Source organism: Cibotium barometz, chromosome 19 (genome assembly GCF_041138505.1).
Source record: "Cibotium barometz isolate CiBa-2024 chromosome 19, ASM4113850v1, whole genome shotgun sequence".
NCBI lineage: Eukaryota > Viridiplantae > Streptophyta > Polypodiopsida > Cyatheales > Cibotiaceae > Cibotium > Cibotium barometz.
Window position 1 is genome coordinate 27,434,975 of NC_141064.1, and position 26,680 is coordinate 27,461,654.

The following is a 26,680-nucleotide window of genomic DNA, read 5'->3' on the forward strand; positions in this document are numbered from 1 at the left end:
GGGGGAGGGAAGTATAGGCCCCAAAATTTATATACAAGTTTATAATATGTAAAAAATAAGTTGCCTTCCCTGCAAAACAATATTGCATCATTTACACATTAAAACATGTTTACAAGCTAAAACTAAAGAATCTAGGTGATCCAGTTATAGTGGGCACCCAACTGACCAATGGGCATAAATAAACTGGCAACATCAAGAATCAAGATCTGCATTCCATCATCAATAATGAATAATGGCAACTGCTCAATAATGGCACTCAAAGAGATCACAAAAAGTCTGAATCTTAAGCTGATACAAAAAAAAAAGAAAACTGACATCTGAAATACACAAAGTAAAGCATGCCGATAGATGCAATCATGCATGACAAACAATAAACTAGAGGAGCTTGATAGCCCCAAAGACTAGAGTCCTCAATCTAGAGTCTAGGCACTCAATCCTATCACTCTCAGAAGAGGACGATACTGCCTAAACTGTCGCACTCGTCTCAGCTACTACCTACTATACAAGTTACAACAAGAAGGCAATTAGTTGGAAGCTCAAAATTCAAACTTGGCATGTTCAATACCTCTCATTTGTCAAGAGAGTGCATCAGTTAAGAGCCTCTTCAATCTGGTCCATGAACTCGCACAAGAGTCCAAGAGTGCTGCCCTCCACGTCAGTCATGCGAAGAACACTATAGATTGGTTGAAGAGCGTTCAACAAAGCCTCTGCCTCCTTCCACACCAACTTTCTTGCTGCTATCTTTTCCATTCTTGTAGCTTGGCTTTGATGTTTGTAGACACCAGTTTGCATGAATCAATGCCTTCCCCCGGTTAAACCTGTGAAATGGGCCTTAACACGGATTATGGACCCTCCTGAGCAAACCCTACAAAAATTGCATTTCCACTTTGGGGTGCCTGAACCACCATATTTTAATAAAGGAGTGACATGGGCCCGCATGGCATCCTTAGTGCGAGGCATCTTGACAAAGGCAAGGCTGGATTGACAACCTGGCATGAAAACCCCCAAATTTCAAAATCTATATATATATACCTAGATGAATCCAGGAACATGCCCAAATTCACCTTTTAGGAACGTGCCTGTTATACTTCCAAACCCCCTCCACTAAATCCCAAGAGTTTCATTCAAATCCCAAGAGATGGGAAGGTTTAGTTCTAGGGAATGCTTCCAAACCCCCTCCACTAAATCATAAACAAAAATAGAGTTTCACTCAAATCCCAAGAGATATGAAGCTTTAGGCCAGAGAGAAGACCTTATTCCCGACCGCCAGATTCAGATATATATCCCTCTTATGACAATGAACAGCTTGATAGGCTCCACATGGAAAATAAATGTTCTTGATGTCAGCAACTAGGCTATCAAATCAGAGAGTGCCTAAACCCACCTAGAAATCAGGGGAAATTTTAGATGATTTTAAGTAAAAGAAGAATTCAGATAAATACAATTAAAACACCACATCAGCATATTCAGTCTTTGAAGGTTTACATCCTTGCCTTCACACACATACACTCACATACGCGCACACCCCTCAAATTGCAATAGCTGTGTGCAATGCCGAAGTCTATGTAAGAACTTGTACCACTTTTTCACCTATGTTGGTGGAAGCCAAAGATAGTCAATCCAAGTACAAAAGTGTTAACTATATTTCAGGATTGATCCCCTATGGCCCAAGGCATTAATTAATGTATTCAAGGAGAAGAACCAAAAATGGGTTTAAGCCATAAGAAGAAATTGGCCACCACTGCAACCCTTGGCTGTAGCTTCTGGATAACCTAAATGCGCAGCCAATCTTGGATGACATGTAGCAGTAAGAGTTCTTACAAAACCCTGGCAATCCAACCAGCACATGAACTTGGAAATATAACTATCCAAAACAAGAAGAACTCTACACTAGCACAAGAAGGGCATCCAAACATTCTCTCGGACGAGTACTTGGTGACATGGTGTGCATAGATGACATTAGGTTCTCACAAATAGGGGAAACTTTTAGAACCATATTCAACATGGGATATGTGAGAAAACAAAAAAACAAGATTGGCTCAGGAAGTTCATGTGATTACATACCAGGAATAGAATTTAAGGGTTAACAATACACAGTCTTGACTAGGCTTCAGGCTGGAATAAGCAATGATTGTAAGGCCTTCACAACAATGCTCATATTCGGGCGAAACTCTGCTTCATACTGCACACAAAGTTCTGCCAATGCTGCCATCTGCATCCACGTACACAAGACTGGTTAAGAGACAGAGAGAGTATGCACCTAGCCCTTAATAATGCTTCACTTTTGTCATATGCTTGGCCAAATGTTTATTTTCCTTCTATGGTCTTGTTATCACGGCACAACATTAAAAGAACTTGGGGAGTTGGAAAAGATGCCGTCTCTAAGAAAAGGGCTTTATGAAAGGTTTGAAACTTCCAAGTGTACAGTTTGTATGTGAGAAGCTTTAGGAAAGGCCACTATGAATCGATCTCTATGGGAAATCTAAAAACGTGGAAGGAGCAGCTTTTCAAATATAAAGTGGATAAAGTTTCTGAAGTACACAATATTTTGTACTGAAAAGTGGTTAGAATGAGTTTCAAAACAGCCAAAGACAAACTATGGATGGCAGTATGGAGTTCCATTGGCACACTTTGTCCAGACACACTCAAAGAGATGTCATCTTTAAGAGAGACACAAAGAGAGGCTTGCCAATAGTACGCTACACTTGGGAACTGGTCTACAAAGATCAGACTGACATGGAAACCCTACCCGCTCTAAAACAATCACCTCACCCAATCTTTCCACAAAGCTGCCCACAACAATCCATTCCTTATACTATCAAATCCACCACCTGTGGGCTCAACTGTGCAAAATGCATGGTCTGACGAATGCAAGACAATACGTAGACGTCACAATGAGCAAGCCTATCAAGGACATCCTTGTGCATGTGTCAAACAGAACAAGAATACAAATGCTTGGTCCAACACAAGGTGTATATTTGAGAAGCCAATGAGTGACTTCTTTCAAATACTATATAGCACTCTTAAGGATTTATGGTTAAGATTTCGAGTTCAAAAATCATCACCCCTTACAAACCCAATGATTTGGAAATTCCATACTGAGACTACAACATATCAAACCAGCCCATACCCATGGTCTTCTGCTACATCTTTTCTCTCCACATATCTATCACTGGAGTCATGGATAACTTTGAAAATGGAAGAGCTAAGGACCACAAAGAGCTTCAGTCACAGCTCTTTTATCATGGTTGCAAGACTACCTGTCTTAGCAAAGCTCTTTAATGAGGTTGTTTGCCATGGCTTTCTCATGTAGTGGACCACCAACAGGATTATCCCTACCCATTAAGGAGGAGACCCAATGGACCCACAAAATTACCACACTATTATGGTTGGGCACTTGACGGCCCAAAATCTATGGTACTTGAACCGTATGTGTCAAAACGTCCCAATGGAATGAAAACAGAAACCCCTGAAGTGTTCTGAAAATGGCAAAAGTGACAACAAAAATGGATCCCAATGTCATAAGGTTAGCTACATTCCATACATAGATGAGCAGGACCAAGTTGATGGATGTGCAAGGTTACAACACTTTAAGATACACCCACATGCCCTCTCATAAAACTCTCGGGGTCTGTCGTTGGTTAGCGTAAAACTGGGCACAATCCTGAACCCTCTTTACACTTTCCCTTGCAACTTTCAACATGTCCTGCATCATATCTTGCCAGAAATCCACTGCTAATTGCAACTTGACCCCCCTGTAGCCCTATGGCAATGGGCAACTTCGGCTAATTGTACACAAGTATAAATGGGCTAAAACCAATAGCCACATACTTACTACTCTTATAAGCAAATTCCATCTGTGGAAGATACTTTTCCCACTCAAACTATCTCTTGGAGACATACGCCCTCAGCATATCGTCCATAGTTTGGTTCGTCCTCTCCGTATGACCATTCAACTTGGGATGATCCTAAGATGACATGCTCAAGCATGTTTCCAACTTGGAAAACACTGATTGCCATAATTGTGCAATGAATTTGGGATCCCAGTCATTGACAATCTCCTCATGCAGTCCATAAAGCTTATACAAGTGCTCTACAAAGAGCTAAGACAACTCGTGACTCTTTACCGTCGACTTGATAGGGATGAATCTAGCCATCTTCATCAATCTGTCAACTATGACCAAAACTGAATCTAGCCCCTACTTATCCGGGGTAATCCAACTACAAAATCCATCAAGACACTCTACCACTTATTCTCAAGACACTCTACCACTTATTCTCAAGAAGCAACCACCCTCCAACTCTAAGCCTTTCAGTTTATTAAGATGGCACTGGGTACACTTCCACACATAATCCTCAACAAAGGATTCCATGCTGCACTAATAGAAATGCCCGCCAACCAAGGCCAAGGTTGCCATCCTTGAACAGTAATCCACCTCTAATGGAATACTTCTCCAATATCTTTCTCTCAGTAACACTCATTGAAGTGTCCAAAACACTCGGATCTCGTGGGTTGCAACCAGCATGGACCAATTGCCACATTCAACCAACAAGGGAATCATGTTGGCAACCACCCTTTTGTGGTATACAAGCCGACCTAAGGGCTGTAAAAAACGCTCAAAAGATCTATGCACACTACTGGGATACATGGCCATCTCAAAAAAGCATGTTCATGGGTTATTTTGGGCACATTTCGGTACAAGTGTCCTTTATGCTTAAAAAAGGTGGGGAAAGAGGACCAAAAGCTAGTGGCCTTGTTATTTTTGGGGGTAAGCTTGCTTTTTAGAGCACTTACTCATAAAAACCTCCATGCTTGATGTGTGGGCGGAAAGTAGACCTCTGTGAATTGTGCTTTTCAAAAGCTGGAGCTTATACTATCTACCCACTATTAGCGACCATCTTTAATCCCCTACACTCCTTAATTCCCTACACGTTTGTTGATCTTCTGCATCGTCTACTCCATGGCGGAACAAAAGCATCTTCTGGGGTTCATGCGGATACTTTTGATGGCCAGCCCACAACCATGTCGTTTGTGTACGACCTCGTGAACGATACTAACACGTAGCCTGCATAGGTACCACTTGGCACTCAAGTACACATGACTAGTGTTGATCCAACTAAGGTTTGTAAGGTCCTAAAATGGCCTATTCCATGGACGATTAGGCAAGTGAAATCATTTCTTGGTTTCAATGGCTTATTTAGGAAGTTCAATGAGGCTTATGCAAGATTACTGCCTCCCTGACTAAGCTTTTAAAGGGGGTGAGGAGCAAGAAGGGCAAGTTAAGTCCTCCAGTGGTTTGGAGTGACAAGCTAGATTAGTGTTTTATAGCAGTGAAGGAGCTAGTCACCTCAGTGCCTATGTTGCAGATCATGGATCCTAGTAAACCTTTTGTGGTTGAAACTGTTAGCAGTCATCTCCTGTCTATACACTATGTCTGGATATTTACACCATGTCCCCTGTTGTGTGGGTGTGCCCGCCCAGTTTAGGTGTTTTCCCATTTTTCCCCACCTTCCATATTTTTCCCTATTTTTCCTGATGTGTGGAGGGTTGTCGGCTGCCCGCTTGCCTTTGTGTGCTATCCGACTTCTCTGTGGGAGCTGGCCAACAGGTTTTCTGCAGCCGCCTACTGAGCTGCTGGTCGACTGGCTGCCCTGGGGCCATATAAAATGGCCCCTTGCTCCCCACATCCATAGTACATTGTATTCGGGATCTTCTTGTGTATATATCTGAGTCACCTCTCTCTCACTCTCTCTCTCTCCCAGTTCTGCGTTTTTTTCTGCTGTGCACTTGCTCTTGGAGTTTTCAGTTCTTGTCTTCATTTCCGCTACATATTCTGACATGGTATCAGAGCTCTAGGCTCTTGGCAGATCTCGGGAACTGTGTGAGCAAGAGGGGGGTAGTTTGAAGTGCTGTTTGGAGGACTGTTTGGTCTTTGAGGAAATAGGAGTGCAAGCGTTTGGCGGGCTGAGTGCTGGACAGCCACTTGTTGTTATTTCTTATCTCATCCACCTCCTTTCACAAGACTTCAGGGCTGTTTTGGGTGGTGTCTCGGCTGTACGGGAAGAGAAGAAGCAAGCAAAAGGCAGGCCTTGGTGCTGGACAGCCACTTGCAGGTTTTGTTCTTCATTTTTTCCCACCCACCTTCCCTTTTCAGTTAAACCCTTGCAATGGCAGATTTGCTTGAGATGGCTGAGAAGCACGTGAAGATTCCGACACTCCCCACGTTCCCGGTGGACCGCCAGTTGGACGGGAACAACTACGGCATTTGGAAGGTAATGATGGAATCTGTTTTGGAGTCCTATGACCTGGCTGATTTCATTGTTGTTGGGGTTCCACGGCCGGAGTTAGAGGAAGGGGTATTACCCTCTATTCGGAAAGAACAGGAGGCACATGCACAGTTATGGGATCGTGTCAATGCCAGAGTCCGTTCTTTCATCTTCCTCAATTGCACACCATAGGTGATCAACCACATAAAGCATATGACGCTGGCCAGAGGTATTTGGCAGCATTTGGCTTCTCTCTACAACAGGGTGTCATCCATGAAGAGAATCTCCTTGGAAGTTCAAATGTGCGTGATGAATCCTGCAAAGTCGTCGACGATGCGGGAGCACATCAACAAGCTACAGGCTCTTCAGCAGCAAGTTCTCCAGGCAGGGAAAGAGATCGTCAGAGGATATGGCCATAATGTTGCTGTCACATTTGCCCTCTCAGTACTCAGCCTTTTACTCTTCGTTGATTACCAATGGCAGGCTCAGCACCATCAAATGCGAGGAGCTTGTGTCCATGGTCTTGGACCAGGAAGAGCGATTCACGAACCCTCCACAGGGTGGAGGTTCTGAGGCCTTAACTGGCCACCGATCGAAAGGCCATAATAACAACAACAAGGGCAAAGGGAAGGCTTCATCGGAGAAGTCTTCTGAGAAGAAGCCCGACTTAGACAAAGAGAAACTCAAGGCCGAGAGGACTTGTGATGATTGTGGCGAGAAAGGCCACTATTGGAGGAAGTGTCCCAAGCGGACTGGGAAGAGTGCTGATCCTTTAGCTTCAACTGCAAAGACTCCAACCTTTGTGCACTTGGAGATTTTGAACACGAATGCTTCATCTTCTTCGAGCAAGGAGGCAGTTGGCTTCACCGCAAAGGATACTTGGGAATGGATTCTTGATAGTGGTGCTTCTAGGCACATGACTCCTTCTCGTGACTTCTTTCAGGATCTGAAGCGACAGTCAAGTCGCATTTTCATTGGCAACAATTCCACCATACCGATACACACTGAGGACCGGATGGAGATCATTCTCGATGGCAGAGAGGAAAAGCATTCTTCTCGTGTTCTTTACATCCCCGCATCTAGTTTTCATCTGTTGTTAGTGCATGAGGTGTGCAAGACTGGCTTCCGAGTGGAGTTTAAGGAGCATTCTGTTGCTCTACGGGACCGCGAGACTGGCCAGGTAGTTTGGAAAGGCGGCGTGGAGAATGGTATATGCAAACTCTCTGCACTCTCCTCTTTGACAGGTTCTCAAATTGGTGACTTGTGGCACTTTCGGATTGGCCACTTGAATGTGGATGCGCTGCGGCGAGCTTTCTGGGACCGGATAGTGGTTGGCTTGCCAGATGTTGGCAACAAGCAAGGATGCTGTAGTTCTTGCATTCGTGGTAAGCAAAACACGAAATCTTTTCCGAAGCAGACTTCCAGGCGGGCTTCGAAACCTTTGGAGTTGGTACACACTGACTTGTGTGGACCTATGCAGACTGCGTCCTTGGGAGGTTCTTTGTACTTTATGCTGCTTATTGATGATTGTTCCAGATTCACATGGGTATTTCCTTTCCCAGAAGGACCAAGCTTTTGCTCGGTTCAAGGAGTGGCATGTGATGGTGGAGAAAGAGTCTAGCTTGCAGGTGAAGACTCTTCGGGCTGACAAAGGAGGTGAATTTTCTTCCAACGCTTTCGTGAGATTTTGTGAGGAACATGGCATCAAGAGGGAGCTGGCCAATGCAGGTTCGCCGTCAGAGAATGGAGTAGTTGAACGTAAGAACAGGACTGTGGTGGAGATGGCGAGGACGATGCTGGAGCATCGTCGTCCACTTTGGGGAGAGGTTGTGGCTACGGCTGTCCGTATCCTCAACCGTTCTCCGACGACTTCAGTACCGAACATGACTCCCTTTGAGACATATTTTGGCAGGAAACCTGATGTCTCCCATTTCCATGTGTTTGGGAGCAATGCATATGTTCACATTCCGAAGAAGTAGAGGGGGAAGCTCGACTCAAAGTCCCAAAAGCTTGTCTTTGTGGGATATAACTCTCTTTCCAAGGGATACAGGTTGTATGATCCTGAGAGGAATGAGGTTGTTGTCAGCAGGGATGTGGTTTTTGATGAGCATGTTCCGGTTTCCACTATTGATGAGCCCCCACTTCTTGGAGACCCAAAAGATTCTGATGATGATTCCCAATCGATTGTTCCAGCTGGACAACCTCAGACAGGTGAAGAGGTTGAGCCCACAGCTGGAGATGAGCCCCCGCAACAACAGGAGGCTCCGCGTTCTGTTCGAGTACCTAGGTGGTTGGTGGACACCCTTCGAGAGTCGGGTGTCACAGAGCTTCCCTCCGAATGGACCATAGAGGATGGACCTCAAAGATCGCACAAAGTCCGTGATAAAACTCATTCAGCGGAGCTTTTACAGGTAAACTATGCTTTGATGTCTCGTATCATGCGGGACAAAGAGCCCACTTCCGTCAAGGAGGCCCTTGCACAGGATACTTGGAGGAAAGCCATGCAGGTGGAACTAGATGCCATTGAGAAGAGTAACACTTGGGAGTTGGTACCGAGGCCGTCGAAACAGTCTGTCATTGGTGTCAAGTGGGTCTTTAAGACCAAGTATACGTCAGATGGGTCGGTGGACAAACACAGCCAGACTTGTGGCTAAGGGTTATGCTCAGCAGCCTAGCATCGACTCTGAGGATACCTTTGCACCGACAGCGAGGACCACGATTCGGACCGTTCTTGCCCTTGCTTCTTCTCAGTGGTGGCCCGTATATCAGATGGATGTTAAATCTGCGTTGCTTAATGGTGACCTGCAAGAGGAGGTGTATGTTGTGCAGCCTCCAGGCTTCGAGGTTCCAGGATGAAAGGGAATGGTTTACAGGCTATGGAAGGCTTTGTATGGTCTTAAACAGGCTTCCAGGGCTTGGAATCAGAAGATTGAATCTTTCTTTCTACGGAATGGATTTCAGAGATCGGTTGCAGATCCCAACCTATATCTCTTTCAAGAACGCGGCATGGTCACGTTGATCATCCTTTATGTGGATGACCTCATTCTCATAGGCTGTCATATGGAGCACATAGCAGTGACGAAGACTGCCTTGTCAAAGGAATTTGAGATGACCGATTTAGGCTTACTCCATTTCTTCTTGGGATTGGAGATGTGACAGACCCAGAGGGGGTTTTTTGTCTCTCAACAGCGGTATGTTCATGAGTTGCTTGAGGCCTTTGGGATGGAGAATTGCAAGCCTATCACATCGCCGATGGACCCGAACACGAAGCTTACAATGAATGATCCTAATGAGCCAGTTGATGCCTCTCTGTACCGGAAGCTCGTTGGTTCATTGATCTAGTTGCTGAACACCAGATTGGACTTGAGCTTTCTTGTGGGGCTGTTGAGCTCATTCATGCAGACACCGTTGAAGTCTCATTGGGACACAGGATTGCGGATCTTGTGGTATCTGCAGGGTACGAAGGATCTTAGACTCTTCTACACCACTGGAGGTGACACAAAGGAACAAGTTCGACTCCACGGATGGAGTGACTCAGATTGGGGAGGACATCCAGACACGAGGAGATCCACATCAGGCTACAGTTTTTCCCTCGGCTCAGGAGCGGTTTCATGGAGCAACAAGAGGCAGCCAACTATTGCCTTGTCGTCGATAGAGACAAAGTAACGCGCTGCTTGTGGTGCTGCTTGCGAGGTTGTGTGGCTGCGGAGGTTGCTTGGCGAGATTGGGTTTTCACAGAAGGAGCCCACGGTCATCCAGTGCGATAACCAAAGCTGTATCGCTATTGCTCGGAACCCGATCTTCCATGGCCGGACCAAGCACATAGAGATACAATATCACTTTGTTTGTGAGAAGATCTTGGCTGGTGACATCTTGCTTCTTTATTGTTCAACGGAGGACAATGCGGCGGACCTCTTCACGAAGTCTCTACCTCAGGCTATGCTCCGGCGGCACTCCAGCTCACTGGGGTTGGTTCCACATCCAGGAGCTGAGAGGGGGTGTTAACAATCATCTCCTGTCTGTACACTATGTCTAGATATTTACACCAAGGCCTCTATTGTGGGTGTGCCCGCCCGGTTTAGGTGTTTTCCCATTTTTCCCCACCTTCCCTATTTTTCCCAATGTGTGGAGGTTTGTCGGCTGCCCACCTGCCTCTGTGTGCTATCCAACTTCTCTGTAGGAGCTGGCCGACAGGTTTTCTGCAACCGCCTACTGAGCTACTGGTCGGGTACACTCAGGGGGTTGTCGGCTGCCTAGGCAGGCCGACTGGCTGCCCTGGGGCCATATAAAATGGCCCCTTGCTCCCCACATCCATAGTACATTGTATTCGGGATCTTCTTGTGTATATATTTGAGTTACATGCTTCTCTCTCTCTCCCAGTTCTGCGTTTTTTTCTGTTGTGCTCTTGCTCTTGGAGTTTTCAGTTCTTGTCTTCATTTCCGCTGCATATTCTGACAGAAACATATGCCAGGGATTATGCAATAGGTGATGCCGTGTTCTAGGATGGAAGGCCCATAGCCTTTGAAAGCAAGAAGCCTTCAGAGACTCATGGTGTATCCTACCCAAGAAAAGGAGCTTCTAGATGTTATCCATGCAATGAAAATCTAGAGATACTATACTATTTGTATGGGTCTCGATTTGTAGACTCGACGGATCACCACTTGTTGAAGTATATTTTTGATCAACCCGACCTAAAGGATCGAAAGGCTAGATGGGCAGGAGACAGTGGAGTATGTTGACTCATACACATATCTTGGAGTGGTGTTCACTGGGCCCACATTTTCCATGAGGGGGGCAGCAGAGGCAAGATTGACTAGAGGATTTGCAGCACTAGGAGGTCTAGAGAGGATGTGCTCACAGGTACAGTTTCAGGAGCCACGCACTAAGCTGTGGCTTTTTGACACGCTGGTCACATCGGCTATGCTATATGGAGTACAGATCTGGGAGCCTAGCCTAGATCGTCACAGTCGATCAGGATGCACATACGATGGATGGAGATCGATGGAGAGACCACTTGTGTCCATGATCTCCAAGATGATTCGGGCTAAGGCCTCGGTACCCCATGAGATTATTAGAGCCAAGATGGGAGCACCACCGATCGTAGTCGACGCTCTTGCCAGATCAGTGTCCTTCATTCATAGCACCTAGGAGCTTCCCCAACACCGGTATGCACAACTTGCTTTAGAGTCCTCTCATCAGCTAGCCATGGAGGGAGACACTTCATGTTGGTATGCAAAGATAGCATCCTGGTTTGAGCTCCACGGGTTCAGTTTAGACGGACTTCCACCCTTCCAGTACTCTCTGGAGACACCCTCTCTCACCTTGACACATTTTGAGATTAGTAGTCATCAGACAGGACCTCATTTAGTTGGACACTAGGAGGACATGGCTAGAGCCCTCATAGGAGTTGGGGACGAAGATGGCTTTCTATAGGGACCATCTTCTCCGCACCACTGAGGATGGCTTTATACTTAGACCGAGCTACATGGATACCCATCTGTCTCATGGATTGAGGTGCGCCATTGGGCAGATCCGCACCTCCTCACATCAGTTAGAGATAGAGACAGGTAGATTTAGAGGCATACCTCCAGGGGACAGGATTTGTCAGATTTGTTGGATAGAGCCATGAAGGCAATGAAGGCAACAGAGGTGTTAGGGTTAGGGTTTAGAGAAGCTTCAAACAGGCGTGGAAGCCAAGAGAGAGAGAGAACACGACTTTTGGTATTATGCTTGATAGATAAGTGAAGTACAATAGCCACATAATAGTGACCTAAAGAGATGTGTTCACATGTCCGGCCATAAAATGTGCCGGGTGGACCAAAACACCTATAAACTGCATATAAGTGAAACTGAGCTAAACTGGGGGAAAAAACCTCCACTAACTGAAGTAAAAAGTGCCCCAGTAATCTACTGATGATCACTAGCACTCCTCTGGGTACATACACAGCATAAAACCCAACAAACCCCCCTGGAGTGATATGTGATCACTGTACATCATCCACCAAAAGGAAACAAATTCAAAGCACTACGGAATGCTTCAAATTTCGGACGTGGTAATGCCTTGGTGAAGATGTCTGCCACATTCTGATCTGTAGGACAGTAGATCAGACTGATATCTCCTGCCTGGAGTCTCTCCCGAACAAAATGATAGTGAATCTCAATGTGTTTCGTGCGAGCATGAAACACAGGATTCCTGGCCACAGCAATGGCACTCTGACTATCAGTATAGATAGGTGTAGGCTCCTCCACTGAAATATCCATATCAGTCATGAGACGACGTAGCCAAACACACTCAACAGTAGTAGTGTAGGCTGCTCTGTACTCTGCCTCACAAGACGAAGTGGCCACTGTGGTCTGTTTCTTGCTTAGCCAAGAAATGCATGAAGAGCCAAGAAAGAAACAATTTCCACTAGTGGAATGTCTGGTATCAAAATCACCAGCCCAATCTGAATCACTGTAAGCGTATAACTGCATATCACCCCCCTCAGGATAAAGCAATCCAAGAGACAAGGTACCCTGCAAATAACGGAATACACGCTTCACAGCTTGCCAATGTGACAACCGCGGGCTGTGCATGAATCTGCTCAACTGAGAGACTGCATACTGAATATCTGGCCTTGTATTACCCAAGTAAATGAGGCACCCAACAGCCTAAGCATATGTAGTGGCATCAAAGGTAATACTGTCATCTTGTAGTGACAGTTTCATCCCAGGCTCCATAGGAGTACTAATAGGTTTGCAATCCTGAAATTTAAACTTCTCCAGAAGTTTAGCAACATACCGTGATTGCAACAACCCAATGCCTCTGTTATCCTGCACAAACTGTATGCCCAAATAGTAATGTACAAGCCCCAAGTCAAACATGTCAAAGGTTTGTTGCAGTATCTCCTTAAAAGCTGCAATTTTGTCGTCATTTGATCCCATGAGCAAGAGATCATCCACATAAAGACTGATGACCAGCAGATCTGTCTCTTCTTTCTTTACATACAGAGTGGCTTCTGATGGACTGTTCACAAATCCCTGAGTGAGTAGAAAAGCATCTATTTTTGCATACCAAGCTCGTGGAGCTTGTTTCAAACCATACAAGGCCTTTTTCAGCCTGCATACTTTCCCCTCATGACCGTGTTCTTCAAAACCCATGGGCTGAAATACATAAACTTCCTCCTCGAGGTCCCCATGTAGGAATGCAGTCTTTATGTCCAACTGGTGAACAACCCAACCACGATGTGTAGCCAATGCAATGACACACCTAAGTGTCGACATACGGGATGTAGGAGCAAATGTCTCCTCATAATCAATGCCCTTCTTCTGTGCATAGCCCTTTGCAACTAGATGGGCTTTGTACCTGTCAATGGATCCATCTGCATGTCTTTTCAACTTATAGACCCATTTAGTACCAATTGCTTTCTTGCCTTTGGGCAGATCAACCAAATCCCATGTTTGATTCCTTTTAATAGAATCAAGCTCATCCTGCATGGCTTTGTTCCAATGCACATTATCTCGTGCATCCACAAATGAATCAGGCTCATCATCATCCTGTAAACTGGCTGCCATAACCAGATTCAAATCCATGATGTGTGCATGCTCATTGGTCCTTGTCTCCCTACGAGTACGACCAGCAAGAGGACCCTCTAAATGGCTGTCCTGTAATGTCCTCAAATACCATCTAGGTATGTGTCTGACCTGTGGTGCCTGCTGCCCCATATTTGGTTCAGCTTCTGGCTCATTTTGCTGCTGAATTTCTGCACCACCTACATCATTTGCTGGCTGTCCTGTACCCTCATGAGTTGGATCACCAACTGTGGAATGAAACTCCATAGGTAGTAGACCTTCAAACACATCATTTTCAGCCTGATTTACCTCATAACCAGCCATGGATATTTCTGATTTTTCATCAAAAATCACATCCCGACTAGTGAATATCTTCCTGGATAGTGGGTCATATAACCGGTAGCCCTTGCTCTCACGGCTATACCCAACAAAAATGCATTTTGTGGCTTTATCATCCAGCTTCCTCCTCAACTCTTTGGGTATGTGTGCATATGCAAGACACCCAAAGATACGAAAATGCGATACAGAAGGCTTGCGGCCATGCCAAGCCTCGAGTAATAGAAACCAATGCCTTTGTGGGACATCGATTCAAAATATGACAAGCACACATGACAGCTTCCACCCAAAAGATATGTGGTAGCCTTTTTGCCTTTAGCATACATCTGGCCATCTCCATGAGTGACCGATTCTTCCTTTCTGCAACCCCATTCTGCTGTGGAGTGTAAGGAGTAGTATACTGATGTTTTATACCTTTACTCCCAAGAAAGGAATTCAGCATATGTGACATATATTCCCCCCCTCGGTCAGAACGGAGAGTCTTGACCTTGCATCCTGACTCTGTCTCAGCAAGTGCTACAAAGGCCAAAAATGCATCATATACCTGTGATTTCTGTGTCAAAGGATAGACCCAGCATATACGAGAGAAGTCATCAATAAATGTTGCAAAATAGAAGCAACCACCTAATGACTTCGTCTGCATGGGACCACAAAGATCACTGTGTATAAGCTGCAACTTTGCAGTTGCTCTTAGAGCCTGATCACGTGGGAAGGAAAACCTATGCATTTTTCCCAAAATACATCCTTCACAAATGTGATCTGGAGGCTTCTCCATGAGAGGTAGATCTGTAAACATGTTATGTCGCTGCATAAGCATAAGACTACCAAAATTTACATGCCCCATGCGAGCATGCCATAACTCCGCATCAACCATAGCTGGAGTAAGAGTGAATGCATTATAAGCAAACTGATCCACTTGCTGAAATGCATCCAACTGATAAAGTCCATGACATAATGTACCAGTAAGCATCAAGGTCAAGGCATTAGCTTTGTCTCTGACCATGCATTTATCATCATCAAAGTGGACTTGCATACCACAATGTGCTAAAGAAGAAATGGACAACAAATTCTTCTTTATCCCTGGTACATATAAGGCATCTGTAAGGCGGAGAATGGAGCCATCAATGGCTGTGAGCTGAATCTCCCCAATGCCACGAACTGGATATGAAGCATTGTTGGCACACTGAACAGTTTTGCCAACAGGGGCAGGGCCAACATGACTAAACAAATCCCTGCGAGATGTGATATGTTTTGAGGCACCACTATCAAAATACCAAGTACATGCATGCTCTGTCATACTGAGTGCCTGTGAAGACCAAGAGGCATCATAGCTGCATGTATAAAAACAGTAATCCCTGTCCTCAACAAAAGAAGCAGTCTCTGGAGGAGCTTTAGAAGCATCATTAACAGACATCCCAGCTTCCTTTGCCTTCTCTTTGGCAATCCTCTTCCTACATTCCGTGATGTAGTGACCTGGCTTCTTACAGTAATGACATTTGCCCTTCTTCTTGGGCTGTCCATCACCTTTCTTGGTATCCTGTGAAGAACCACCATCACCTGAATTTTGATTTGGCTGAGTTTTTCCTTTCCCCTTTTGACCTGTAGTAAATGCTTGTTCAGCATTTGTGTTCATATTCATATTCTTCCTCATTTGCTCCTCTTGTAGTAAGAGAGCAACAAGTTCCTGATACTTGAGGGGTTCAACAGCATTCCTCATGCTGAGGTTCAAAGAGGTATGAAAAGCCAAGTAAGATCTTGGCAAAGAGTGCAAGATGGTGGACACAAGCTGTGTCTCAGGAATAATCTCATCCACATTGATGAGTTGCTCTCTCAAATCCTGCAGCTTGTTTAAGTGGCTAGACATATCATCTCCTTCATTCATTTTCTGATTTTCCAGCTCTCTTTTCAAAAATGAGATCCTAGCCTCATTACGAGCAGCATACATCTGCTCCAAAGTCACCCATGCATTCTGTGAAGAGCCAGCTGAACGAATATGAGGTATAATGGACCTCTGTACTGACAATGCAATGAGTGACAAAGCTTGTGCATCCCTGGCATCCCATGTCTTTTGAGCATTTGTTCTTTGAACAGGCAATGGCTGTCCTGGAGCCTGTACCTGTTGTTCTCGTCCACGAGCACCCCCTTGGGTAGGAGTCTCTGGAGCCAATGGACCTGGACGTGGTTCATCACCACTAACAAAATCCCAAAGACCTTTTGCCACAAGCACATTTTTCAGCATAAAACTCCACAAGGAGTAGTTCGTGCCGTCCAATTTGTCTTCCTTAGACAAATACGTGAATACATCACTCTGCTGTTGATTTGCCATTATGCCTACGCACAATGTTGTACCTGTTTATCAAAAAACCCAATAGCAAAAACCCTGAAAATAACTGTACTCCACTGAATACAATTCACCCAAATATGCCTGCACTCTCAATCCTCTGAATGTGCAACTCAATGCACCAATGACTGAGTAGAGCAGCAAATGGCGTACACAATGCCAAAATGCCCCAAAAATGCCCAAATTTACTGCACCCAAACTGTGCAAAAAACCTGTATAGTTCTTTGCTAGAAAGTCTGCCTGTATTTGCCTGTAGATTTTCACAGAGAAAATAAAAATGCCCAATATTCAAAACTTGTAATGCTTACCACAGTTGTACTGAGTAATGAACAAGTACAGTTGACTGTACTATGCAGGTACAATCTACTGGTTCTGTACGGAAGCAGGTATGGAAGTTGCAGTCGTATGCACAGCAGGTACAGTCGAAGCAGTACAGTACTGAAGCTTTAGTCGAATGTACAGAAAGTACAGTCGACTGGTACAGAAGCAGGTACGCAGCACTGAATGCTGCACGACTGTCTGCGCAGGTTTGTACGGAGGACTGTACAGAGCAAGGCGACCAGATGCTGAAGGCGGCGCTGACAGGTGCAGTACAGAACTGAAGGCGGCGCAGTCTGTGTACGGGGCAGGTACAGTACCTGAAGGCGGCGCAGTCTGTGTACGGGCAGGTACAGTACCTGAAGGCGGCGCTGACTGTACGGAAGCACCTGTCTTGCTGCGCAGAGATGGAACAGTACGGGCAGGCAGAGTTGTACGGCGAATGACAGTAGCTGTCAGTGAATTCGTACGGACAGCTGACGGCGAGGGTGTTTGGTGGCTATGGCCTGTACGGATGGCTCTGATACCAAATGAAGGCAATGAAGGCAACAGAGGTGTTAGGGTTAGGGTTTAGAGAAGCTTCAAACAGGCGTGGAAGCCAAGAGAGAGAGAGAACACGACTTTTGGTATTATGCTTGATAGATAAGTGAAGTACAATAGCCACATAATAGTGACCTAAAGAGATGTGTTCACATGTCCGGCCATAAAATGTGCCGGGTGGACCAAAACACCTATAAACTGCATATAAGTGAAACTGAGCTAAACTGGGGGGAAAAAACCTCCACTAACTGAAGTAAAAAGTGCCCCAGTAATCTACTGATGATCACTAGCACTCCTCTGGGTGCATACACAGCATAAAACCCAACAAGCCAGAGACGGAGGAGCACTACATCTGTCGTCGCTGCACAGCATATTATGAGATTCGAGGGTGCTACCATTGCCTTTTCAGAGAGGGATTTGGACCACTGGCTAGAGTCATGGACTATTGTGATCAGCGATGCTTGGGTTTTTATCTCCCGGAGATCCGCAGGCTCAGAGAGTCCATTATCAAGAGCAGACGCCCGACTGGCAGGGAGTCCACACATAGACAGATTACTGACTACTTTAGAGGGACTACCCGGGAGGACACACAGCCGACAGCCCAGCAACGGGCACCCCGTGGGACTCTAGTTGAGAGAGCTATCCATTTGGGCAGATCTAGACGCCTGAGGGTTCGCGGATCCTCACATCGGAGACGGTACCTACACCAGAGGATTCAGAGCATCATTGCGAGGCATCGGGCTCATCCGACCAGGCATCTCACTATGGCAGATATCCAGGCCATCCGGCAGAGACCCATGCTAGAGCTCCTAGGATGATTACGACTCCAGCCATATACTATTGTACTCACTGTCACTTTTGTACTCCCCCATATTCATGTATTCATGTATCCATGTACTCATGTACCCCATTTTGACTAGTAGCATTAGCTTCCCACTCTCCCTCCGGATGCCCCCTACTACTGTATTGTGGGGCTAGATACTTACCTTCAGTTCTTTCTTTTCTTTTCCAGACAGTGTATCAGATGTCACATGGTTGTAACTTTGGTCTCATAGGTCACTTTGGCCTTTTGAAGACGTTAATATAACATTTCATTTCATTTCATTTCTCTCTCTCTCTCTCTCTCTTTTCCATGCGTCTATTGTCTGAAAATGGCATGTTGTCCAGCCCTAGAAAGGGGATTTTATCTGGACTTTTTTGGATTTATTCGATTTTCCCTTTTTCTGTGTCTTGCTGCTGGCCGACCAGCAGTCCCACACACTATATATAGCCTTGCCTCATCACTTCACCACTTGTACCACTTCATAGACATATTCGGTACCACTTCTGCTGCTGTTGCTGCTGCCAGGGACTGCACATCATCTGCTTCATCATCATCGGCTCTTCAGGTCAGCACATTAGCGTTTTACATCAGGCCACACCTTGGGACAGCAGCCCACTCTCTGCTACAGGTCAGTACATCAGCGTTTTATATCAAGCCACACTTTAGGACAGTAGCCCACTCTCTGCTACAGTAGAAGACTTCTGCGTTTTTCCTCAGCTCATGGAAAAGCAGCCCACTCTCTGCTACAATTTATCATCGTTTTTCTTCTTCAGTTTACCTTGGGACAGCAGCCCTCTCTACTTATCTTCACCATCGACACCACTCGGGACAGCAGCCCTCTCTGCTCCTCACCATCACTCAAGTATTGCAGCACCCTTGTCACCAGAGCTTGCACCACCACCACTCAGGACAGCAGCCCTCTCTGCTCCTCACCACCCCTCAGGTATTGCAGCACCCTTGTCACCAGAGTTTGCACCACTTAGGTCTGCTCTTCATCACCACTCAGGTACCGCAACACCCTTGTCACCAGAGTCTCCATCCCTTCTGCTGCCCACTACCACTACCACCTCGGAGTGCCTTTGCATCCACCGACGAAAGCCTTCGACACAGACCACCTCACGGAGTGCCTTTGCCTCACATCGACGCGAGCCTTCGTCATCAGTCTTCTACTCAGAGTCACCTCACATCAGAGGGCTCTTGTACATATTTTCACTCACTGTCATATATACACTCACTCACCCATTTCATGCTCTGTTGTTTTGCTCTGATCTCTCGTACATCTGGTCCTTTTGTCCTTTTGCCCTCACATCTATCTCCCAACAAACACTAACCCTTCATGCATGCAATAGGGTCACCCTTCGTGCAATCGTTTCTTTTAGGCTGAGGTGCTGCTGTTCACAGCCATACATAGAAAAAACATCTAGTAGAGTCCCAAAAAGCATAAACTCCCACGCACAACCAAAAGTGCAAAGAATTTAGCTCTCTACAAAACTCAACCAGATCTCTTTATAACACTGCAAACAGTCCCAAAACCTCCTGTCCATGAAAATGACTAAGGCCCAAGGTTGATCTCAAGCAGACGCATATCATGTATGTCAGAAAGCAAGTAAATGCACACAAACATAACAAAAAGCTCTTACTTTTTCCATAGATACGCAACAATTTCAAAAACCGTCTGAGCATGCCCAACCATAGCGTCTTCTCTCTTCACCTGACGTTGCTCCGTCTTTCACCCTAAGTGTCCCATACCACCAGGCGTTGGAAGACAAAAAGCAGCCCAGAAATAAGATCCACGTGATGGATTTTCTCCTCTTTTTTCGGAATGTTTCCAGCTTAATTCTAGCAGGTCTGGCTCTAACACCAACGTAAAGCCCCCAAGCTAACAGACCCTACACCTAAGGAATCATGCATTGACATTTGCACCTAGCTCACCGCCCAACCATAGAGCCGTTCAGGCTCACCCCCGAGCACAAGGAGATCGTAGCATCCGAGACATGGCTCCATGTGCGGCGTCCCATACCACCAATACATACCCGTGGATGTAAGCACAAAGTAGTCTCAAGGCCTCGAGTCCAGGTCTAGTCTCAAGCCCCTACTTAAGATGCCTAACCCCTAGGCTATGGTTAACCTAACCCAAAGGTCTTAACCTTGATCAGCCTTCGGACGTAACAACATGGCTATTTCTGTAGATCAAATTGTACATGCAGGACTCACATAGTACGTGGGTCTTGTTCTTTGGGTGGCTAGTTTTTTCTCCTTTCATGTTTTGTTAGCATTCAATTACCCACATATCATAGTTTTGGTCTCACAAACCCTTTGGGTCTTTCATAGACGTAAAAATATCTTTCTTTTTTCTGCCTACATATGAGCTAGCTGATTTTTATGGTACACTAGGAGGATAGGTATCCAAGCTAGGAGAGACATTGGTCCCAATCTACTCTTATGTGGATAACATGGTAACTTGTAAGCATACGGAAAATAATGAATGCTACATTATATTTATGGCACTTCCTTCAAGGAGACAAACGAAAGTCCCTTCTACTAAGGGGAATTTATAGCATAATCAACTACAGAATCCACGTAGAAGAACATTACGATACAAAAAGACAACTAGTTTGGCATAATCTACTACTGCAGAATCCATGTGGCAAAATGTTAAGACCCGAAAACATATAATTTGGCTTTAATGGTGAGGTTACTTTAATGATAATTGTTGGGCTCTAATGATGGGTTCATGAAAAAGTAGTCAATTATAAGTTAATAATCCTAATCTCTCTATGCATGTTTTGAAGAACATACTACATGACCAATGGATACAGTCCAAAATACCAACGAAAACTGAAGAAGGTAAATCACCTTGGCAACTCCTTTGATTGGGTAATCCGTCTTAAGCTTGGGATCCACACACTGCTTAACTTTGTCTTCGCCTAGCCTTGGAGTTGCCTGCATTAACGCATCATCGCTTCTCAAAAAGCTTTGACAGATAAATTGATAATTATAATGATTGTCCAATGGTGCTAATTTATGAACTAGCTAGGAATGCATGTCTCACCCATGTAACCAGACCGACTGATTTTCTCCCTGTGAGCAGCTCCAATAAAACCACTCCAAAACTGTAAACATCACCCTTCTGCGTCAACCGTTCTATCATTGCATACCTGAAGGTAAAGATTTGTCAGCCTGTAGAAAAGAGAGCCTGTGTTCATGGATCTGGCATCTATGTGTAACCAAAACCTTGCTTTTTTCATATATAAAAAATCACAACACCCCACAATTTGAGCCAGGATGGCACTAGAAATTGGTCCTGTACAGAATATAATTACTCTCTTTCGCACGACCCTAGCTGGTAGCACCATTTCCCTTCTCCCCACTTATAAGTGATAACCTATCTAGCATATCCTGAATCTTTGTTCCTTTGGGGGCTTGCCTGTGGACCTTATTTTATAATTCATCGTGAGCTTTCAATCATCTCAAGCATAGCATTTTTCATTTGGCTTTCAGCCCAGGAATTTTAATTGTCCATGTATTAATTGGCTTTGATCCCATGAACCTTGGCATGTAATTTGGGCACATAACAAGGATTACCCTAAGAATGGCCCAAAGACATTTAAATGGCTCACTTAAGAGAACTAGCCATTTGCAATTGTCCCTGACGACATGACGACAGTGCATCTAACCAACCGTGCATCTAACCAACCGGGATCCTCCAACCAGAGAAGCCTAGGGTAATCACCTCCCACCTCAAGGCTCCCAAAACAAGTGGGAGACGATTCACAGCTTGACTGCATGGCATATTTGAAGAGAGAAATGCACATCGTAAGAGTGATAGAAGACACAAAAGTATCCAATGCTAAGAAGGCAGTATCATCTCAAAAAATTTTAAAAAAAGGCATTAAAAAACATATAGACAACTATGTGCACAATCTATCGAACATCAAAAGCACTTCAAGCGAGGCATTTAAGTAAGAAAGCTCTGAACCCTTACTCTGGAGGATGATAAGGAAAGGCCAAAAGAAACTTGCTTGGATGGAAATCAATCGCCTTGTCAAATACGTGATATGGGAGATTGAGTACTTGATTTGAGAGATTGAAATCAGCAATTTTTGCAGTGTAGTCACCAAAGAGTAGAACGTTGCTAGATCTGATGTCACCGTGGATTTTGGGAGGCTGCACTGTCGCATGATGCAAGTATTCTAAGCCCCTTGCCGCTCCGACTGCAATCTTCACACGTTGCATCCAATCAAGGACAGGCCCGGGCTGGGCGCCTAGGACACCTTTTCGGCCTTTATGAAACAGCAAATATCACCGTGTCAGTTGATATCATTATGAAATTGTTGGTATAAGCTTTAGAGTAGTATTCTGCATACTTAGCAAAAGGAGAACAATTAGCCATCAATGAAACTCACATTGTGGACAATGCCTACAAGTTTTTTTTTACCATGTAAGATATCATGTAGAGATCCCATCGTTGCAAATTCATATGCCAATACTCGTAGATTGCCATCAATGTAGGATCCAATAAGCTCCGCAATGTTTTCATTCTTCAGCCTTGAAACCCTTGAGGCCTGTCGTAGAGCTTGTTGTTCAGTGTACAAAATGCGACAGGGCAGGTCTCAGTGTGTGACGGTCTTACCATGACTCCTGACTACAGGAAAAACCTACCTCAAACAAAAACTTCTCGTCGGATGACTCGTGATTTGTGCCGTGGAGTTTCTTAACAGCCGCAAATCTGCCATTACTCAGCCTCGCCAAGTAAACCCGTCCATACAAACCCTCACCTATCAAAGTATTTGCTCCAAAATTTTCAGTCGCCTCTCTCAATTCATCCAATGATACAGCCAGTTCTTCTATAGTCTGGACGGTTTGTGTAACCGGGTTCCGAACTGCCAGATTAGCCTTTTCGGTTGCAGGATAACCCTGCACACTTCGCAAAGCCTCTCTTTTTCGCAACCAACCTTTCCTAGAAAATAATTTCAGGCAGAACAGTGCTGCAAAACTCATGGAGAGTCGAGTAAGATCACAAGAGTTTTTAAACATGGTTACTTTTAAAAGAGAATTCACTGAAGTGCAACCTTATTCAAGTAAAATCACAAGAGTTTTTAAGAATGGTACCTTTTAAGAGAAATGCAACCTTATTCAATTTTCTTCTATACAAGCATCCACCATCTTGTTTTTAAACAACCAAAAATAAGGCCCTCTCTGCAGTAATTTATATTCTTTCATGAAAAATGAAGTTTCTAAGGTTTTTTGGCGTTTATCTTTTTTAGTATAAAATCTTTTTCAATCACCCTCACAGGCATGGTGAAGTGCATTATAGATGCCCGCTCCGTCGTAGAAGTGTGGGCTTTCTAAGGTTATCAGTGCTAAAGCAGGACATGCTTTCTAAGGTTATCTCTACTATGAGATGGATAGCGGGGTGACCCCCTAATTGTTCAGTTGTGAAGACCTTCGAAATGATCGGAGCCTAACCAGGCAGCCGGCTCCTCTCCCTGCGTATGCCGCTAGCCCTGCCCTCCCATCCCACGCACCCTCCTGCACCAGCTCTGCCCCGTCCCTTTCTTTTGCTTCTCATCATGGCCAAGCATCTCCCGCCCACTCTGTGCACCCGCCTCCCTTCCTCCCCTCTGCTTGCTTCTATTCGCCTTTCACCCTCCTTTCCTTTTCCTTTCCCCACGTAGACTAGCCCCCACCGATTCCTTTATAGAATTTCCTCGCTGCCGAACCCTACTCTACGGACAGTACGCAGAGCAAAAACAAGTGAGCACTTCATCACAATAAAAGCTTCAGAAGTATTTGACAATTCAAAACGAGAGATGCTGACTTTGCAATTGGACGAACATGCACACCAACACATCTGTGATCACCTGGTTGTTCGCTTCCAGCTTCATCTCCTTCTTGTAGAACTATTCTGCAGCAGCAGTACATCTCCAAAGGTATGTTCAGTGGGTGGGGATGGAGAAAAACACCTGGCTCCTTAGAGGACAGCTCGATCATTTCTTCCATGCGGGTCAGCATGCCACTGGAGAGAGTGTGCGATAACCATCGTGCTTCGCCACGACCGTCATGGTGATCACCTAGAAGAAGAATAGAGGCCTTGAAATATCGGAGCATTCTGCAGATTTGTTGGAAGGTCGGTCTTACCGAGGGCTCCCCATCCCAGCATTTCTCAATGTAGCTCGCCAGTGCAAGCGGACAGTGGTGGGGTAGCTTGGGTCTCTCACCTCCCCTCACTCTCCTGCGGATATTGCTCCCTTCAAAGGGTAACTTTCCTGTCAAGATCTCATAACAAACCAATCCAAAGCTGTAGACGTCGGCCTTCTTCGTATATTTTGCCTTGGGATCACCTTCCACCTCGTCCTCAGGGCTGGTCTCGAAAACCTCGGGAGCTCTCCATGCAGTTGTGCCTGTCTGTCTTGTGGTGTACTTTGAGCTGGCTTGCTTGGCTTTGGACATTCCAAAGTCTGCAATTTTAAGATGTGCATGTAGACCACCCATCATGGTAAGGTATGGATTCGATTGGCCAGAATGTGATGGAAAGCTTACCAGAATGTTGAAAGATTTAAGATCTCGATGAATGATGCCGAGGCTGTGCAGGTACTCCATGCCCTTGGCGATCTGGAGCATGAAGTCCACTGCAACCAGGAGAGGGAAGGGAGGATTCAACCCTTTCCCCATTCTGTCCATCATCAGAACCCGAAGGTCTTGATGCATCAGTTCCATCACTAAACTACACTTCTTGAGAGCCGGGTTCTTTGTGCAGCACACAAGGTGTATTACATTGGGGTGCCGCAACCTGGCCTGAATGACCGCTTCCCTCCCAAACTCTATGTCATCTTCCACATAGAAGAATTCTTTGACTGCAAAGCGACCCCCCAGCCAATTGGTCTCATGGACTGTGCCAAAGCCACCCGTGCCAATAGCATTGTACTTTGTTTTCAACTCCTCTGGATCTACCCAAAGGTATGCTGGCAAACCATCACTTGCCACACCTTCCAGATCTGAGGCGTGGGACAGTTTCTGCGAAATGATATCAGCAAGGCATGACATGTCTCCTCCTTCCTCTACCTTCACACTAGCCAAATACTCCAGAGCAGAGCTTAAGTCTTCGCCCGCACCTTCAGCTGCCCAAATCTCGCCGATCCTTCTCATCTCCTGCATCAAATCCATGCTGTCAAGATGTGCACCCCTCAAGGCCTGCTCAACCACATAATAGCACCAAACCAGGTCGTGCAGATGAAGGTCCACAACATCCGTGCTTATCCCTAGCTTGAGTGCCTTGTCTACCAGCCATATATGGTTGTCTGAGCTTCCTCTGATGCAGTCGTCCAGACATCTTTCCCCTTCTTGCATCACGTGATAGAGAGCCTCCAAAGGCCCACTTAGCTTGTGAGATAAGGTCTCCTGCTCAGATGACCCCAACATGGAGCAAGCGTGTTCTACTTGCCGTATGACTGCATCTAGCACGACTGAGTAAGACCTTGCAAGGCATCGCCACTTGCTGCGATGCAAAATTAGCAACGAATTGCAGTCGAGTCTGCCTTGAATCCGTTGGCATAGCTGGCTACATGTGTTTCTGATATGGGCTGGCCAGATAGACGACATCGCAGAAAAGCTCTCTGAGTCGATATCGGGCAGCTACCTCAGGTTGCCACACATTCTGGGATCAAAACTCTTTCTTTACAAAATTGAGTTTCAACACACGGCACTCCAGCAGTGGACCTTCATCTACACGACCTGGTTTCAAGGTTGAAATTGTGGAATATGCTGCTTATTATAGTTAAAAAATCGAACTACCCCAACTAACTAAAATCTCAAAATCTTCACTGTTAATTTCAAGGTTTAATCAGTTTTTTTCCAAATTGAGCCGTGAAAAATAAACTAATGGACGGTTTTTAATACACTAAAGGACATTGCATGCTTTCCCTGATTTATTCTTTCCGAGGCTTGTGTTTCATATTTCCTCTCTCTCTCTCTCTCTCTCTCTCTCTCTCTCTCTCTCTCTCAGCCCCATATCACTTTTTGTCTCGTTGACCTTTGGGGTCTTTCATACATTAATATTACTTTGTTACTCTCTCTCTCTCTCTCTTCCCCTCACCTTGAGCAAAGGACACGTTAATGTGACTTCTCACTCGCTGACTCCTAGCAAATTGAATGGATAATGTTGCCTAGCAATGCCCCTAAGCATCATCAAAGTATAAAGTATTGAGTTGGTTCATCTCCCCTTATCTTCATTCACATCATTTGCCTCATGTTAAGTTTGGGAGTATGACTACATTTCATTAGGCAAGAAGATACTGCAAAGCAACTATGGTGATGGATTTAAAAGGACTTATAGAAAATCAATATTCATGGATTTAAAAGGACTTATAGAAAATCAATATTCATGGTAGATGAGTGACCGTTTGGACAAGAAAGATTTGCAAGTCCAAGCAATTAGATGATATGCCCTATGCTCCCCTCGTGCCCCTCTATGAGCAACCAACCTACATACAAATATAAAATTG

At 45.2% G+C, this 26,680-nt stretch overlaps 1 protein-coding gene across 21 annotated transcripts; it reads right to left on the reverse strand.

Moving 5' to 3' along the window:
* On the reverse strand, nucleotides 1-26,044 carry LOC147628398 (uncharacterized). Of its 21 annotated transcripts, none has more exons than XR_015268093.1 (9): nucleotides 24,041-26,044; nucleotides 22,839-23,164; nucleotides 22,615-22,741; nucleotides 22,162-22,459; nucleotides 21,229-21,334; nucleotides 21,033-21,119; nucleotides 2,065-2,212; nucleotides 1,253-1,305; nucleotides 232-818 (listed from the first exon to the last, which is right to left on the reverse strand). XR_015268093.1 is itself a non-coding variant. In XM_086813507.1 (8 exons), the coding sequence occupies exons 1-7, from the start codon at nucleotides 25,776-25,778 to the stop codon at nucleotides 2,111-2,113; spliced, it is 2,784 nt and encodes a 927-aa protein (XP_086669633.1). In that variant the 5' UTR covers nucleotides 25,779-26,044; the 3' UTR covers nucleotides 5-206; nucleotides 2,065-2,110. The 21 variants fall into 21 exon arrangements, 6 of the variants coding, with proteins under 6 accessions (XP_086669633.1, XP_086669632.1, XP_086669630.1 ...); XR_015268089.1 differs by having other exon boundaries at nucleotides 232-989; XR_015268091.1 differs by having other exon boundaries at nucleotides 1,253-1,314.
* Nucleotides 26,045-26,680: the final 636 nt, after the last annotated feature.

Excerpts from the sequence above, each read along its gene's own strand:
- LOC147628398 (XM_086813507.1), bottom strand. The coding sequence starts at position 25,778 with ATGTCGTCTATCTGGCCAGCCCATATCAGAAACACATGTAGCCAGCTA. Across the intron at positions 23,165-24,040 it reads AGCTGGAAGCGAACAACCAG|CACTGTTCTGCCTGAAATTA; the intron begins GTGATCACAGAT and ends TGAGTTTTGCAG. Across the intron at positions 21,335-22,161 it reads TTTCCTTATCATCCTCCAGA|GTATGCAATGATAGAACGGT; the intron begins GTAAGGGTTCAG and ends CTTTACCTTCAG.